The 14,796-nt window shown below is 55.7% G+C and overlaps 1 protein-coding gene across 1 annotated transcript; it reads right to left on the bottom strand.

Annotated features, from left to right (window-relative positions):
* Positions 1 to 2,362: 2,362 nt before the first annotated feature.
* On the bottom strand, positions 2,363 to 14,425 carry ENPP7 (ectonucleotide pyrophosphatase/phosphodiesterase 7). The gene is made up of 6 exons (XM_065897118.1): positions 14,173 to 14,425; positions 12,736 to 12,881; positions 10,966 to 11,592; positions 9,820 to 10,299; positions 7,371 to 7,605; positions 2,363 to 2,712 (listed from the first exon to the last, which is right to left on the bottom strand). Exons 1-6 carry the CDS (start codon positions 14,423 to 14,425, stop codon positions 2,363 to 2,365), a joined length of 2,091 nt encoding a protein of 696 aa, XP_065753190.1.
* Between the last annotated feature and the right edge of the window lie 371 nt (positions 14,426 to 14,796).

The following is a 14,796-nucleotide window of genomic DNA, read 5'->3' as shown; positions in this document are numbered from 1 at the left end:
TCCAGTGTATTGTAAACTTCGACTCAAAAATAAAATGTTTCCTCACTCTGGAGAAGCAAAATCTGACATTTTGTCCTGCTTCCAAGGTTATTGAGCAAGTTACATTCCTCCGCTAAAAACAAACCAACCGGGAATTCCCCGGTGGTGCAGTGGTTAAGAATCCGCCTGCCAATGCAGGCGATGCGGGTTCGAGCCCCGGTCTGGGAACATCCCACATGACGCGGAGCAACTAAGCCTGTGCACCACAACTACTTAGCCTCTGCTCTAGAGCCCACGAGCCACAGCTACTGACCTCGTGTGGCCACAACTACTGAAGCCCGCGCACCTCAATGAAGAGCAGCTCCTGCTCGCCGCAACTAGAGAAAGCCCGTGCCCAGCGACAAAGACTCAACGCAGCCAAATAAAACAAAAAACAAAAAAACCCAAACCAACCCAGCAAACCACTTTGCACCTTGAGATAAACATAAATCACAGTCTCTAAATGATCCAACCCTGCCTATTTCCTATGAACGTCGACTCTATTCGATAACAACAAGAATGTTAGGCCCGACCTTTGCTCTTCCTGTCACGTGTCCTGACCTGTAGGGTTAGCATTATCGCAGGAGAAAGTGGCTGCTGACCCACCCAGGACAGATGAATGTAAATTTGGTGACCTTAGTTCTCTCATGATTTTTTTTTCCCCTTTAACTACTTGATGGCTTTTTGCATTTGGTGAGCCAGTCCTTCTAAAGTCTGCCTCTTCTGCACTCTTTGCAGGAAGACTTTTTTTTTCTAAATGCATCTGCCTCCAGTTTTCCTTGGACAATTCTTTTAAATATATCAAACGAAACGTAATTTAGTCAGCAATGTGGCCTCCTGATACCAAAGACATGGGCAGATTCTTCTTGGTTCTTTTCTCCTCCACCTTTCACTTCTTCCACTGAATTTTATTTTGATAAAAGCATTTTTACGTTTGAAAGTAATTCACTAACCACTCAAGCATAGGTCTCTGCAACAAAAACATGTATGTAATGTAAATTTTAAATATTTTATTTCCTGTGACTCTAAGACTCTATTAAAAAAAGTTTCTCTGGGTTGAGTGATTTATACAGCTAATCAACTCCTCAAACCAACAAAAATGTATTAAAATTGTGGGATATGTTTATGATATACATATAAAAGTTAAATTTTTGTTGGACTGCATCTCTTAACGAGGTAGTTGGGGCTGTACGTTTTCAAATGGCTCATGTGTCATTGGATGAATATCACTTATTATCTGAGATGTGGTTCAGAATCAATTCCAACCCTGTTTTTCATTTTTATTGGTGTAGACGATGAGAAAACTTGCTCATATAAAATTTATTCATGGTAATGGGATAGTTTTGTTACAGCTATGTCGCTCCACTTTTTGAAATTCTTTGGAGATTTAAGCTGAAAGTTTCAGTGATTTATCACCAAAAGGAAAACAAAAAATTGACCAGAGTAAATTCTCATCCAGACGGAAAAGATTCCGGGTCTTAGCGACTTGCCTTCTTGGCACTGGGGTTATGTGAGTGGCCTAGGTCTCTCCTCCTGGGAGATTCACCACCTTCAGCCTCCTTCTGCCTTGTGGGATGGAGGGGCAACCTCCGGAGGTGCGATGGGGTTAGGAGGCGGCATCCCTGCGATGGTGGTGGTGGGGTCCCCCAGGCTCAGGCCCTGGCAAGCTCTCCCTGGAAGCGCGCCCCCGGACGGTCCGACCGGGACACCCTCGGGCTGGCCCGCTGGGCTTTGGCCGCTAGGAGACGCGGGGTCAGGGCGCTTCCGGGCGGGATGAGGAGTGGGGGGTCCGGGGCCACCGCGCTGACCGTCCAGCCTGGGGGTGCGCGCCCCTCGGTGCTGCCCCGTCCCTTAAATGACCTTCAAGGTCGAGCTGCAGAGAGGGCCAGGGAATCCGCTGCCCGCCGATCACAAAAGGAACGGGCGCACCAGTTTGCTGCGCGTGCGCGGGCAAGGGTTCTACCCGGCTGCGGGCTGTGCCTTCGGAGGTAGAAGTCGGCGCAGGGCCAGCGGGGGGCGCCTGTTTAGGGCTGGTATCCTCCGGCGTCCAGGTCCCGAGTAGGGGTGTGTGTCTGTATGTGTTGTACGTGTATTTATGCTGTGTGTGGAGCGAGGTGGTGTAGAGCGTGGGGTGCATGCAGTGTGCGCAACACGTGTGGAGTGTGCGTGCATGTGGCGTGTGTTTTGTGTGTATGTGGTGTGTGTGGGGTGGGATGTGGTACGTGCCGAGTGCGGGTGAGATGAGTGCGCGGCGTGTGCGGTTCGCGTGTGAAAGTGTACAGCGTACGTATGCGGCGCGTGAGGTTCGCGTCCCGTCCTGCTTGAGTCCCCAGCTCAAGCGGGCTCAGCGGTCCTCTGCCTGCCGAGATGAACCTCCGGCTCGGGCTGCTGGGAGTGCGGCGGGTAACCATGGCAACAGATGGTCCCGTGGCGGGGGTGGGGGGGTGGGGAGGCGTCGGATGAGGCGCCCACGCTGGGGTCTGGACGCGCTGCCCTCCTTGGTGACCCTGCTTGCCTGGGGGACCCGGCGACCTGAGTCGGGAGCTCTGCGGGCCTGGGGCGGGGGCCGAAGGATTCTTGCCGTCTCGCCTCCCAGCGACTCCGGTGCGCAAAGCGCTTGCTGCTGTGAGGTGTGAAGGCGCAGCAAGGCTTCGGCGCTTCGGTTCCAGCTCGGGGGAGATGAACCCGCGCGTTCTAAAGGTCGCCGGAACGCGTCGCAAGCAGTTGTCGGGTTTTAAGACTCGCAGGTGCTCCTGTTGAGTCCCAGGACAAATGAAAAGACTGGGAAGGGCTGAAGGGAGGCTTCTCTTCAGTGGAGAGGGGAGCAGCTCGCTGGGTTCCGGAAAGCACAGACTTTGCCAGCAAGTAGAGCCTTCTCGGGAAGAGGCTGGCCAAGCCTACCAGGATTGAACTTGGGTATACCTGTGTTCCCCTCCCACCTTTGTCCAGAGCAAACTGGTGGGTGACGCCACCTTCTTATCCTGTTTAACACGAGGAGGTTGGTCTAGGCCATTTTTCTTCCTCCCTCCCTCCCTCCTTCCCTTCTTTCCTTCCTTCCTTCCTTCCCTCCTTTCTCTTTCTCTCTCTCCCTCCCTCCCTTCCTTTCTTTCTTTCCTTCTTTTTCTTCCTTTCTCCCTCCCTCCCTCCCTCCGTCTTTCTTTTCTTTTCTTTCATTCATAACCTTTATCCAGTGCAAAGATTCTCAAATGTGGTGCCAGGGGCAGCAGCATCAGAATCACCTGGGAACTAGTGAGAAATGTAAATTCTCAGGCCCACTTCCAGACCTACCAATCTGAGAACCACTGATCCAGGGTGGCCCTTGTGCTAAGCGTGGGGCTACATGATCCCTTCCGTCATGGGATCCTAAAACAAATTTAGTGTAGACAGTTCTAGTTTTCTCTGAACGTCCGGTATTTTGCTTGGGGCTCCATCTAAAGCTAGAGGAAACATAAATACTGCTTGACCACTTCCCCAAGGCTGGTCTGAGGAGGAGTGCAGCTATTTCAGAGGAGAAGGAGAAGCTGGAGGAACAGGAGGTTCTGAATTCCTCTCTACTTCAGAAGCTGCTTGAGAAAGGCTTCAAGGGGTGTTGAGGAGCCCAAGAGTGCTGCCTCCTGGTGACAGCGTGCAGAGCTGGCTCTAAAGAATAGAGCTTCTTGACAAAGGGGGCTTTCAGTGTCCCAATCATGCACCCAGCCAGGCATGAACTACCCAGTCTTTACTCAGATGTTTCATCCATTACTGCCAGCCGCGGGACTGGCCAAATTCAACAAAGGCTCTGAGCTGACAGGCAGTTGTGTGTGGATGATGTGTGAGTGCCCAGTCATCTCCACGTGGCTCCGGAATGCAGTGCGTGGCTTCGTTTCAGCTGGGGTTTTCTCCAGACTCTTTTAGTTGGACTGACAGTAAAATAAACTTTGGGCAGCAAACTGCAACATTAGTTTTCCGTGGTGTCCTGAACTCCTCTGATAGGTAGCCGGGAAGGGTGCAGGGCATGTTTGAAATATAGTGTATTTCTGTGGAGGGGCTGGGAGGGGGAACCTTTGGACACTGGCCATAGAGAGGCCGAGTGCTGCCCTCCAGAAGTGTCCTGGGCTGGCCACACTGTGGGGGGGGAGGGGAGGCAGGAGGATAGTGGACAACCTCCAGCAGGTCTGCTTCCGGATAACCTCCTTTATTATTTATACGCTTTGTTATGTCCACCAGTCAACATTTTTCTTTAAATCAACTCATTCTTTTTTACTTGTTACTTTTAAAAGGAAAAAATTTTAAATAACAGACTCAAATGGAAAATCAGTAGCACTCATCCAGGCTGAAGGTGATCATAAAAACAAATATAATGCAAATAAAACAGGGTTGTAACATTCCACCCTTATACAGTTGCCCGCCAGAGCTCTGAGCCTGGGTCCTCTCTCTATGCTACAGAAGGAGGTGTTTTAAGATTTAGTATCACCAACCAGAAGCTGTCTGCTAGAGAAACAAGAAGGCTTGGAGATGAAAAGGGAGCCGTTGTTACTTTCTCACTACGTGATACCCTGTCTCTTCATAACTCCTAAAACACGTAGGCCTTCCGTGGGCCAGGCCCCGTTCTAAGCAGCTTGTAAATATATATATATTTTTAAATAAATGTATTTATTTATTTTTGGCTGTGTTGGGTCTTCGTTGCTGTGCACGGGCTTTCTCTAGTTGCGGTGAGCGGGGGCTACTCTTTGTTGCGGTGCGCAGGCTTCTCATTGCGGTGGCTTCTCTTGTTGCGGAGCACGGACTCTAGGCACGCGGGCTTCAGTAGTTGTGGCACGTGGGCCTCAGTAGTTGTGGCTCGTGGGCTCTAGAGCGCAGACTCAGCAGTTGAGACGCACGGGCTTAGTTGTTCCGTGGCATGTGGGATCTTCCCGGACCAGGGCTCGAACCCGTGTCCCCTGCATTGGCAGGCAGATTCTTAACCACTGCGCCACCAGGGAAGCCCGGTTTGCAGATATTAACTCAGTCATCAGGCCCACCCCATGAGACAGGTGCTGCTATTGGTCCTGATTTTACAGGTGAGGAAACTGAGGCTCAGGTGTGAGAACTTGCCCAGGGCTGCAGAGTGGTGAGTTAGTGAGTGGTGGAGTTCAGGAGCTGGTTTGAACCCGCCATGCTGCTCAGGGCAGTGCCCCCACCCCTGGTCCACCCCCAGCTGCACAGATGGGAAACAGCCCACAGCTCACTGCCCGCCTTAGCTCCTGTGTTCCCGATAAAGGAAGCTTATTCAGTAAGTCAGTCAACTGCCTGGAATTTTTTTTTGGGTGCTCTGGTGACGCCAGACATCTGTACTAGCAGGATACTTAATGTGGGACAGACCAGATTATTTTTCTCTCTTTTCTCTCTCTCTTTCTCTTTTCTGTTTGAAAGAGCCAATCAAGAGTAATTCTCAGAGTATCTGTTGGCCTGTCCCTGGAAAGTAGGGTAGGCTGACCATGATAATCGTGGGCTCTCAGTTAAAGGTTGGGTGTCTCTTGGAAACCTGGGGGTCGTGGTTGTTATGCCGGCACCTGTGAACTCTCACTGCTCCGTGGACGTGGATGTATAGGGATAACCCCCCGGTCTCCTCCAGCCTGATTTGGGCCTGTCCAGAGTCAGAAGGTGGTACGGGCAGGCAGGAGGGTCTGGGTATCCTGGTATGTCTGCAGGCAGTGGGGGCGGGGTAGTCCTTCCAGGACAACTATGGGATGCAGGGCCAGGGAGCCGCAAGGCCTTTCCGGTCAGGCAGGACTCCAGCTCTAGGCTGGTGGTTAGGCAGCTATGGAGGGCAGGTTGGGATGGATGGATCGTGCAGATGGAGGTGAAGCTCAAGCTGCAGGTAGAAGCGAGAGGCCCGGGGAAGGGACAGGGGGGATTCATAGGTGAGGAATAGGCAGATCCTGACAAAGCTGTCCTTCAAACAATGCGTCTCCCATCGGTACAGCTGGATTTATTTGTTTAGGAGCTGAATTTGGGACTTCCCTGGTGGCGCAGCGGTTAAGAATCTGCCTGCCAATGCACAGGACATGGGTTCAAAAGCTGGTCCGGGAACATCCCACACGCCGCGGAGCAACTAAGCCCATGCGCCACAACTACTGAGCCTGCGCTCTGGAGTCCGCGAGCCACGACTACTGAGCCCACGTGCCACAACTACTGAGCCCGCACACCTACAGCCCGTGCTCCACAGCAAGAGAAGCCACCTCAATAAGAAGCCTGTGCACCGCAACAAAGAGTAGCCCCCGTTCGCCACAACTAGAGAAAGCCCGCAAGCAGCAACGAAGACCTAACGCAGCCAAAAATAAATAAATAAATTTATTAAAAAGAAAAAGAAAAAGAGCTGAATTTGACAAGTTCAGTACCTCCCACAGTAGGGATTTAATCATTCCCATGGCTACCAACTATGAAGCATCTGCCCCGGTGCTTCATCCTGGGGTAATCTCAGGGAGGCAGGCACCTCCTTATCATCCCATTCTTTTCAGATGAGGAAACTGAGGTTGGAGGAGGTAAAAGACCCCCCTAAGGCCACAGCCTGTGGGTGGGGACAGACTGGAGCAGGAGTTGGTCTGACTCCAAAGTCTACGCTCTTGAAAGTAGTTGTGAACGCACAGTCCTTGAAGTGGCTCAGTACTGACAGTGTCCAAGGCACTAGGTGGTGGACAGTGTCTTCCCTGCTCCTGGCCTGGCCACCCAGGTCCCCTCTCTGGAGCCAGTCAATGCTCACCCTCTCTTGAAACTTCTCCAGGGACATGTCTTATGTCTAGACTTCTCCCCCCTTTCTCCCCGCCCCAATGGCATTCTACCAATTGCTATGTTTTCTTTTTTGCTGAACAGTGTGGCATAGAGATTCTGGTTCCCTGTCAGTTCTCATCCCCCCTTTCTTTTTTTTTGCGGTACGCGGGCCTCTCACTATTGTGGCCTCTCCCGTTGCGGAGCACAGGCTCCGGATGCGCAGGCTCAGCGGCCATGGCTCACGCTCCTAGCCACTCCGCGGCATGTGGGATCTTCCCGGACCGGGGCACGAACCCGTGTCCCCTGCATCGGCAGGCGGACTCTCAACCACTGCGCCACCAGGGAAGCCCCCCCCCCACTTTCCTTTTTAACGGGGATCCCACCCTTTACCACCTCTTGCTGGCTGTACCTCTAGGGCCCATCCCCAACAAGAATGAGTGGGTTCCCCTGTGTTTGTCAGCCTCCTAAGGAATTAGGAGTTTATTATACACTGGATCCAAGTGGGGAGGCTGTAAGAACCCAGCAGGCTTTAGAATAAAAGGTCACACCCACACTGGTCACTGCATTTTAGTAACGACCAGCCTGGTCCTTTATTTCCATCCATGCTTTCTGCCTGGCGGTACCCTCCCGGTGGCCTGGGTGCAGGACCTGGTCAGCCCAGATGGAGATGGCCCCAGGCTGGAGGCATGCGGACTTGGGACAGGGAGCTCCAGGCAGAGCCTCTTCGCCGCCCATCGGAGGTGGAGGTTGAGGTCCTATAGCTCGACCACCATCAGGCCTGCGGCGCCTTCCCGAGCAGGCTCCCGACACCCCCCCCGCCCCCGTGGCCACAGATGGTGGCACCTCCATGGGACAGTTCTGCGGTGAGAGGAAGTGGGGAGGCAGAAGAGGGGGGTGAGAAGGAGAGGGAGGGGGAGGGAAGGAGTGGGGGCGTCCTGCGAGTCTGGGAGCCATGGACCGGTGAGTGGACCTGTGCCTCCGGAGGTCTAACCTGGGCAGGTCGTAGTGCCGGCACCATCATGGCCAAGCATGGGCTGGGGCTGTTGGGACAGGGAGGCATGGCCCCAGGTCTACTGAGGAGACAGGCGCATCCGTGTCCAGTAGCTTCTGCAGGCTTGCTGGAGGAGGTGGGCCTGGAAGAACAGGTGTGTGTTGGGTTGGGAAGAAGGGATGTGGCAGGGGAAAGGCGGGTCTGGTGGAGGAGATGAAGCAGACGTGCCCGGAGGGAGGGATAGAGGGAATTCGCTGGCCAGGCTGGAGCACAGAGGCACCCATGGTGGGCGGAGTCTGAGGAGGGCCCCTGTGGGAATTCCTGACCCTCAGCTGGACCTGGGCGGGCACAGGGTGGGTGAAGGTGGGGCATGCGGGTACAGAATGACTCTAGCCTGCTCACTTCTCCGTAAGTGGCTCCGTCCTTCATTGGGCAGCTCAGGCCCCGATCCTCAGACTCATCGTTCACCTCTCCATTTTCTTCACCCTCCATCTCCCACCATCTATCCATAAACCTTGGAGGTCAGGTATACCCTTAAAGGTATCTTGAATCTGTCCGTTTTGCCCCATCTCCACCCTGCCACTGAGATGTCCTGCTTGGACCCCTGAGTGGCCCCCTCACTGGCCGCACCTGCTCTTGTGTCTGTGCTCCTGCCCAGCAGTTAGTGTGCCATCTGATCATTCGTGTCCGACCACGGCACGTCCCTGCGTGACCTCAGCTGGGGGCTCCCCCAGGGCCTTCCCATGGAAGCCCGTCGCGTACCCATGCTTGTATACCAGCCTCTGAGCACACTGGCTTCCTTTCTTTCCCAGAAGCACAGGAGCCAGTCCCACCTCAGGGCCTCTCTCTTGCTCTCCCCTGCCTGGAATCTCGTCCCCTGGGGCTTGGTGCAGCCATTTGGTCCTCATCATTCAGGCCTCATCCCACATCTCCCCCACCCCGCAGAGGCTCTTCCAGGCGAGGTCAGGTGACCTAAACAGCAGTCCCCTCTCCCCCACCCTCTCTATGGCCTGCTCTCTGCCATTATTGGGTATGTATTTGTTCTCTTCATATTATCTGCCCTCCCTGGCCCCTAAATTACAAACTCCAGGGTTCACTGTGTGTCCCCAGAGCCCAGGCCAGAGCCTAACACCAAGCGGGCTCCCGCTGCGTAGTTTTAGAAGGAACGAGTGACCTGCTTCTGCTTTGGCCAGGGGCTGTCACCCAGCAGCTAGCTGAGTCCTCCGAGCTTGCTTCCCACACATTCCAGGAACACTGCCCTGCAGTTCTCCTCCCAAACCTGACCCACCGTGGCTTCCCTTGTTCCCAGGGAGAACAGAGACATTGCAGGCAGGAGGGAAGGGGCCGGGGAAGTTCTGTCTGGGCTGTCTGCTTTAGAAAGAACTGCTCCGAGTCTAGAGCAGGGAGGCTGGCAGGGGCTGCCTGGGCGCCCGAGGACTGACAGGGCGGGGGTGTCAGCTGAAGTTGCAGGGAGCATGGTCCCACCCTCCCCTCTACCTCCTGGGCCTCTGACCTTGAGCAGTGGGTATTACGCGACCTTGACCAGGAGAACTGCAGCCACCAGCAGTCCTGTCACCAAGGGGGGCCAGCTTCTTGGCAGGAGGGCAGACCCTAAGGAAAGTCGGAGGAGCCAGTGAATGAGGGAAATGGGAGCATGTCCCTCACCCCGACTGCTTAATGGCGGGCGAGGTGCCACCAGGCTGCCCCCACAAGTGCCCTGGTTTCATCACCGGCCCCACCCGCCCCCTGGCCTTGTTCTCCTGCCCCAGCTGCACTGGCTTCCTGGCTCATTTCAATGTGACCCCTCACAGCCCCTGCCCGGCGGGGCCTGCCCACCTCTAGCCAGGCACCCACGGGGGCTGCCACCTTGCCAGCTCCCAGGTGACCTTTGCCCCTGAGATGGGTCAGGGTTGCGGTGAGGGCATGTGTGTGAGAGGCTGGCAGAGGAAGACTTTAGGAAGAAAGGAGCCCTCATGTGGCCATGGAACCTGGAGGTGGACTTCACCTGGAAGGCCTGTCTTGTGGGCAAACTGCCGGCTCCTCTGGCCCTCAGCCTCCCCGCCTTAAACAAGGCTGCTTACATCCATCTGCTCTCCTGCCTGCGCCGCCAAGATGCACAAAGTGCACAGGGCCCGTGGGAATGTCAGGGACTCGAGGTGTTCCCAGGAGCCAGGGGCAGGGGAAGAGAAGATGACACCTAGTGGCAGGCTGGGCACGCTGGTCAGAGCTGTGCACGCACAGATCACCTGCAACTGCCTGGAGGTGCAATGGGTGCTGGTGGAGGGCAGGGGTGCACCTGAGGGGGTCGTGGGCAGCCGGGTGCCGAGGACCCCGTCGCCGGCCTCCTGGAGCGTGGGCAGCAGGGTGCCGAGGAGCCCGTCATTGGCCTCGGGCACGATGCCCAGCAGTCTGCACATGAGCTCGTACACATGGATGCTCTCAAAGGGCTCCACCTCCAGGCCCCTCTTGAAGCTGGGGCCCGCGGCCCGGAAGATGGTCTTCATGTCCATGACGTTGTTGTCGAAGCCGTGCTCCCCTTTGTTGAACTGCACGTTCACTCTCTGCGGGAAGGGAGGACCCCGAGTGAGCTCTTGCTGGCCCTCCCAGCCCACCCCACCCTCTCCACCAGCACCCTCTGCACGGCCCTGCATTGGCAGAGGACCCCTGGAAGGAGTTCAAAGTGGGGGTGTGGGTGGGAAGGATTCTGAGCCTCAGTCTCTCTGAATTCTCAGCCCCCAAAGATCAGTGGCCTAAAGAGGGAGGCTTAGCGAAGACCCGGTGATGTGAATGGAGACCGCCAAGTAAGTGGGGTGGAGCTTCAGCCCAAGGATGCTTGCTGGGCTCCTTTCCATTGCTGGGCGCCCCAAACCTCGGTACTTCCTCTCCCAGATTTCCTGCCCTGCTCTGCGTCTTGCTTCCCACTCAGCCTCCCTGGGCTCTTTGCTCTCACCTCTTCCGTGTCACTTTTACAGCGAATCTTCCTGCACTTTACCCCATACACATGTGCACACACAAACACATATATGCGTGCACACGTATGCACACACGCACACACAGGTATGCAATGCATGTACACCGCCCCCGACTCCTGTTACACAGTGCAGGTGTGTCCCTTTGGTGGCTGACACTCCTCAAATTAGTGTCTGGCTAGAAACAGAGGGTGCTTTTTACAGAACTGGAAAGAGACCCAGCAGCCCAGGGAAGCACCTGCACCCCCAGGAACTCACCCCATGGATGACATAGCCGGGGTCACTGTACATAAGCAGGGGGGTGACCCTGGGGTGGCTGGCGTAGTGGAAGGACTTGGGGAAGAGCTCCTTCTTGTAGACGTGGAGTCTGGGGTGGGCGTCCTTGAGGACCTTGTATACCTTCTCCAGCTTTCCTTCCTTGGGGAGCAGCATCCCATTTGGTCCGTAGTCTAGGAGCTCGAACTCAATGTCCTTGAAGGTGAAGTTGGCGATCTTGTGGATCTCCACCAGGTCGCTGGCCTTCTTGTTGACGGTGCTCATGCCGTGGTCGGACACGATGATCAGGTTGAGGCTGCCCTCCAGGCTGCTGTTCCTGATGCTGTCCCGGAGGTAGCCCACGGTCCTGTCCACCTGCCTTACCATATCCTTCCTCTGCTGGGACTCGGGGCCATACTTGTGGCCCGTGGAGTCTGGCTCCCCAAAGTAGAGGGTGACCAGGTCCAGGCCCTCGTCTGTGAACCACTTCATCACAGTGTCGATGTTGGCTCTCCATTCCTTCTCGTCCTTGTAGTTGTGCAGGATGCCCTCCTTCCGGCTCAGCGTCACGGCCTCGCCTTGATAGGTGACGTTCCCGCCCGGGTAGAAGAAGGAGCCAGTCTTTAGGCCCTGCCGGGGAAGGCGGTGTCAGAGCCACGGGCCTCCTGCCACTTGTCCCCTGCCTGTCATGAGCTGCTGACGCTTCTGCCCTCGCTGCCTGCCCTTGCTCTGCCCACTCACCCATCCCTGCTCCTAACTGCAGGCACGGGACTTTGTGTTTTCTGAAAGGTCTTTCGTAGCTCTTATGTTATTAGGGCTGATACTGATTCTGTAGAGGAGAGAGCAGGTGCCTAGTGGGCCCGGCACCAATGAGATAGTGCGTCCTCATCGACACCGTAGCCCTAGGTCGCAGTGCTGCCCCAAGAGCCCTCCCCTTCCGTCCTGCAACCCGGCTTCTGCTTGCTGTACTCTCGTCCAGCCGTGTGTCCATCGGCCCCTCCACACACCGCCCATGACCTGCCCTTCTAGCCTTCAACCTGGCCATCCGTCTGTCTTTCCACAAACCGATTGCTGTTTTATTTACAGATCCATCTGTCCTCACAACCATCTGTCCGTGCATGCCCCGTCTGCCTGGCCACTCCCTCTGGCCATTCTTCCTCGAGATGCCAAGTTCTTGGCTACACTTTCTGCAAGTCAGCCTGGTGTCTGGTAGCTCCTTCCAGAGTGAGGGGACTCAGATATGAGTGGATGGATGCCTTGCCTATGAGGTGGGGGTAACCTCTGAAGTTTATCATTTGAGTTTGTTGCCAGGAAGCCCAGAACACTGCAAGATGCTGGGGTCCTGGGCTTTTCACTAGGATGACCCACCTCTTTAGAATTAGCTGCCCGGCCCTGAGAGGCGTGCGACAGGGGAACAGTATGAAGCCATTTCATTGTTACCTGCCTTTTTGTGGAGTCACATTATTTTCCCCGCGGCCCCCTTCCCACCAGTACCGAAGTCCAGGTTTCACTCCGATTGGGAGGATGGAACAGCCCCTCTGGGTCCCAGGGCTCCAGGGAGGAGTGGGCAGGCTGTGTAGCTGCTGGTGGGTCCTCACGGGCATCAGGCTCCCACCTCCCGTGGGACCCCACTCGACACCCCTCTGTGCCGGGAGTGTTGGACTCCCAGGGCGGGGACTGGGCCTGCCACGGATGTCACGTGGTCATGGCCTCGTTGGCTGGGTCCCCCTCCCACCTCCCCCGTCTGTCCGAGTGGGTGTGGGCGCAGCATACCTGCCTTTGGGCTGTGATCCAGATGGGAAGGCTGCCGTTGTCCCACCACTTCTGGACGCCCAGTGTGGCGTGGTAGGGCAGCTTCACCTTGCTGCTCGTGTTGTAGAACATGTTGTGAACCACCCCGTGGTTCTCGATGTATTTGCCTGTGGGGGGGGTGGGCGCGTAGAGGAAGTGGTGGGAGGGCAGGAAACAGCCAGGGCAGCGGGGAAGCACACGCCGCCACGGGAGCCGGGCTGGGCCGTCACAGCCACATGCTCTGACTCAGATTCTGCTTCCACTTTGAGCAGCTTACCATGCAGCTAAACGCGCACGAAGGCGCAAATACACACGTGCCAAGATGTTGTTTGCAGCCTCGTTGGTTTTAGCAAAAGGTTGGGAGCAACCTGGCTGGCTATCAGGAGGGAGCTAATTAAATAAATTATGGCCCAGCCATGAAATAGAATCCCAGGCAGGCAGATAAATGAACCAAGAGGAGGCAGGTTTTACAATTTATTGTTTTCATGGGCAAAATGCCTGTGTGTGAGTTCAGAAGGTGGAAAAGGCGGGGTGATGAAGAGCTCGCCTCCTTTCTCCACATCCCCATTGTGACATGCTAAGTAAGGAGGTGACATGCAAAAGGGAGCACCAGGTGCCTCCGTGTGTGTGTGGAAGGGTCTGTGGTCATGGGAATGCTGGTGTGAGAGTAAGCTGTCTGTACCGGATGATGTGCCCCAAAGTTGTGTCCACCCGGAGCCTACAATTGTGACCTTGTTTGGAAATAAGGTCTTTGCAGATGTAACTGGTTTTGTTAAGATGAGGGCATTCTGCATCAGGGTGGGTCCTAAATCCAATGACAGGTGTCCTTATAAGAAGAGGAGAGATACACAGAGGGGAGATGGCTGTGTGACAAGGGGGCAGGGGTTGGAGAGCTGTGGCCACAAGTTGAGGAACACCTGGGCCACCAGAAGCTGGGAGAGGCAGGAAGGAGCCTTCCTTACAGCCTCCGGAGGGAGTGTGCCTCTGTGACACCTGGATTTTAGGCTTTTAGCCTAAACAGAGCAATAGTGGGTTCGAGGGTGGCTGAGAGGGGTGAGTGGTGGAAAAAGCAGGAGACTCAGGCTCATTTCTCCTGCCTTTCTGAGTCCTGGCCACCCTCACCTCCACCAGAAGCCCTCCCAGGTTGCCACCCTGGCTGCGACCACCGTTTAAACTGAGACACCCAGGTGTTTTTATCTGCCTTCTATCCGTTGCCACCAACAGTAAGGGTTGCTGACCACCCCGTTGGCCGTGTCATGTCTGCCCAGTGACAGTGTTCCCTCCTTGGTCTTTCCTTGGTCTCTGGCACCACGAGCCCCATGGGTCAGGGCTCCATGCATGTGCTCAGTTCCCTTTGTTGGTTCCCTGGTTTCTCAGCTCTCCCTCCACCCCGAAGCCCCACCTGAGGCCAACACTCACCGGTGACCAAAGTGAAGTGGCAGGGGCTGGTCATGGTGACAAAGGCCGGAGTCATGTAGCGAGCCTTCACCCCATCGAGAGCCATGGCGTCCAGGTTGGGGGTGTGCACGTCCTGGTCATAGTTCCAGCGGAAACCATCGAAGGTCACCAGGAGTAGCTTGTTCCGGGACCCTTGCCGCTGGATGGGCGCCCCTGATGCTGGAACCAGGAGGGTGGCCAGAGCCACGGCGAGGAGGACAGCCGGGCTTCGCATGATGGGTTCTCCACACATGCAAGAACCCAGGCAGGTGCTTTCTGAGGAGCAGAGCAAAGTCCCAGGGTCACTGGGCCAGTCTTACCCTGTGCAACTGAAATGAGACTGTGCACGTACCTGTGCCTTACAGCGGCCCCGACCACGTGTCCTTGCCGGGCCCTCATGCGTGTCTGCCTTTATTGCCAGCGGATCTCTCTGGGCTTCATGCCCTGCCCACTTCGTGAATAAGTGTCTTTACAGGAAGCGTGGGGACCATTCCTGAAGGCTTGGAGAGCAGAACGGGCCTACTCCATTGGGAAAGCCTGTATCCCCGCCCCAGCTCTCGTAGTAACTCTCTGTCCCTGTGCCCTGCTTACTGTGCTCCCAGAGCA

The sequence above is a fragment of the Phocoena phocoena genome, chromosome 19 (assembly GCF_963924675.1).
Source record: "Phocoena phocoena chromosome 19, mPhoPho1.1, whole genome shotgun sequence".
Taxonomy (NCBI): Eukaryota; Metazoa; Chordata; class Mammalia; order Artiodactyla; family Phocoenidae; genus Phocoena; species Phocoena phocoena.
The sequence above is the reverse complement of the archived record's forward strand: the minus strand, read 5'-3'. Positions and strand labels throughout refer to the sequence as shown.

Bases quoted from the DNA above. Each gene is read 5' to 3' on its own strand.
- ENPP7 (XM_065897118.1), bottom strand. From the start codon at position 14,425: ATGCGAAGCCCGGCTGTCCTCCTCGCCGTGGCTCTGGCCACCCTCCTG. The intron at 12,882-14,172 runs GTGAGTGTTGGC...CCCCCCCCACAG, and splicing joins CCACTTCACTTTGGTCACCG to GCAAATACATCGAGAACCAC. The intron at 7,606-9,819 runs GTAAGCAGCCTT...CTCTCACCGCAG, and splicing joins AGGCAGGAGAGCAGATGGAT to AACTGTCCCATGGAGGTGCC.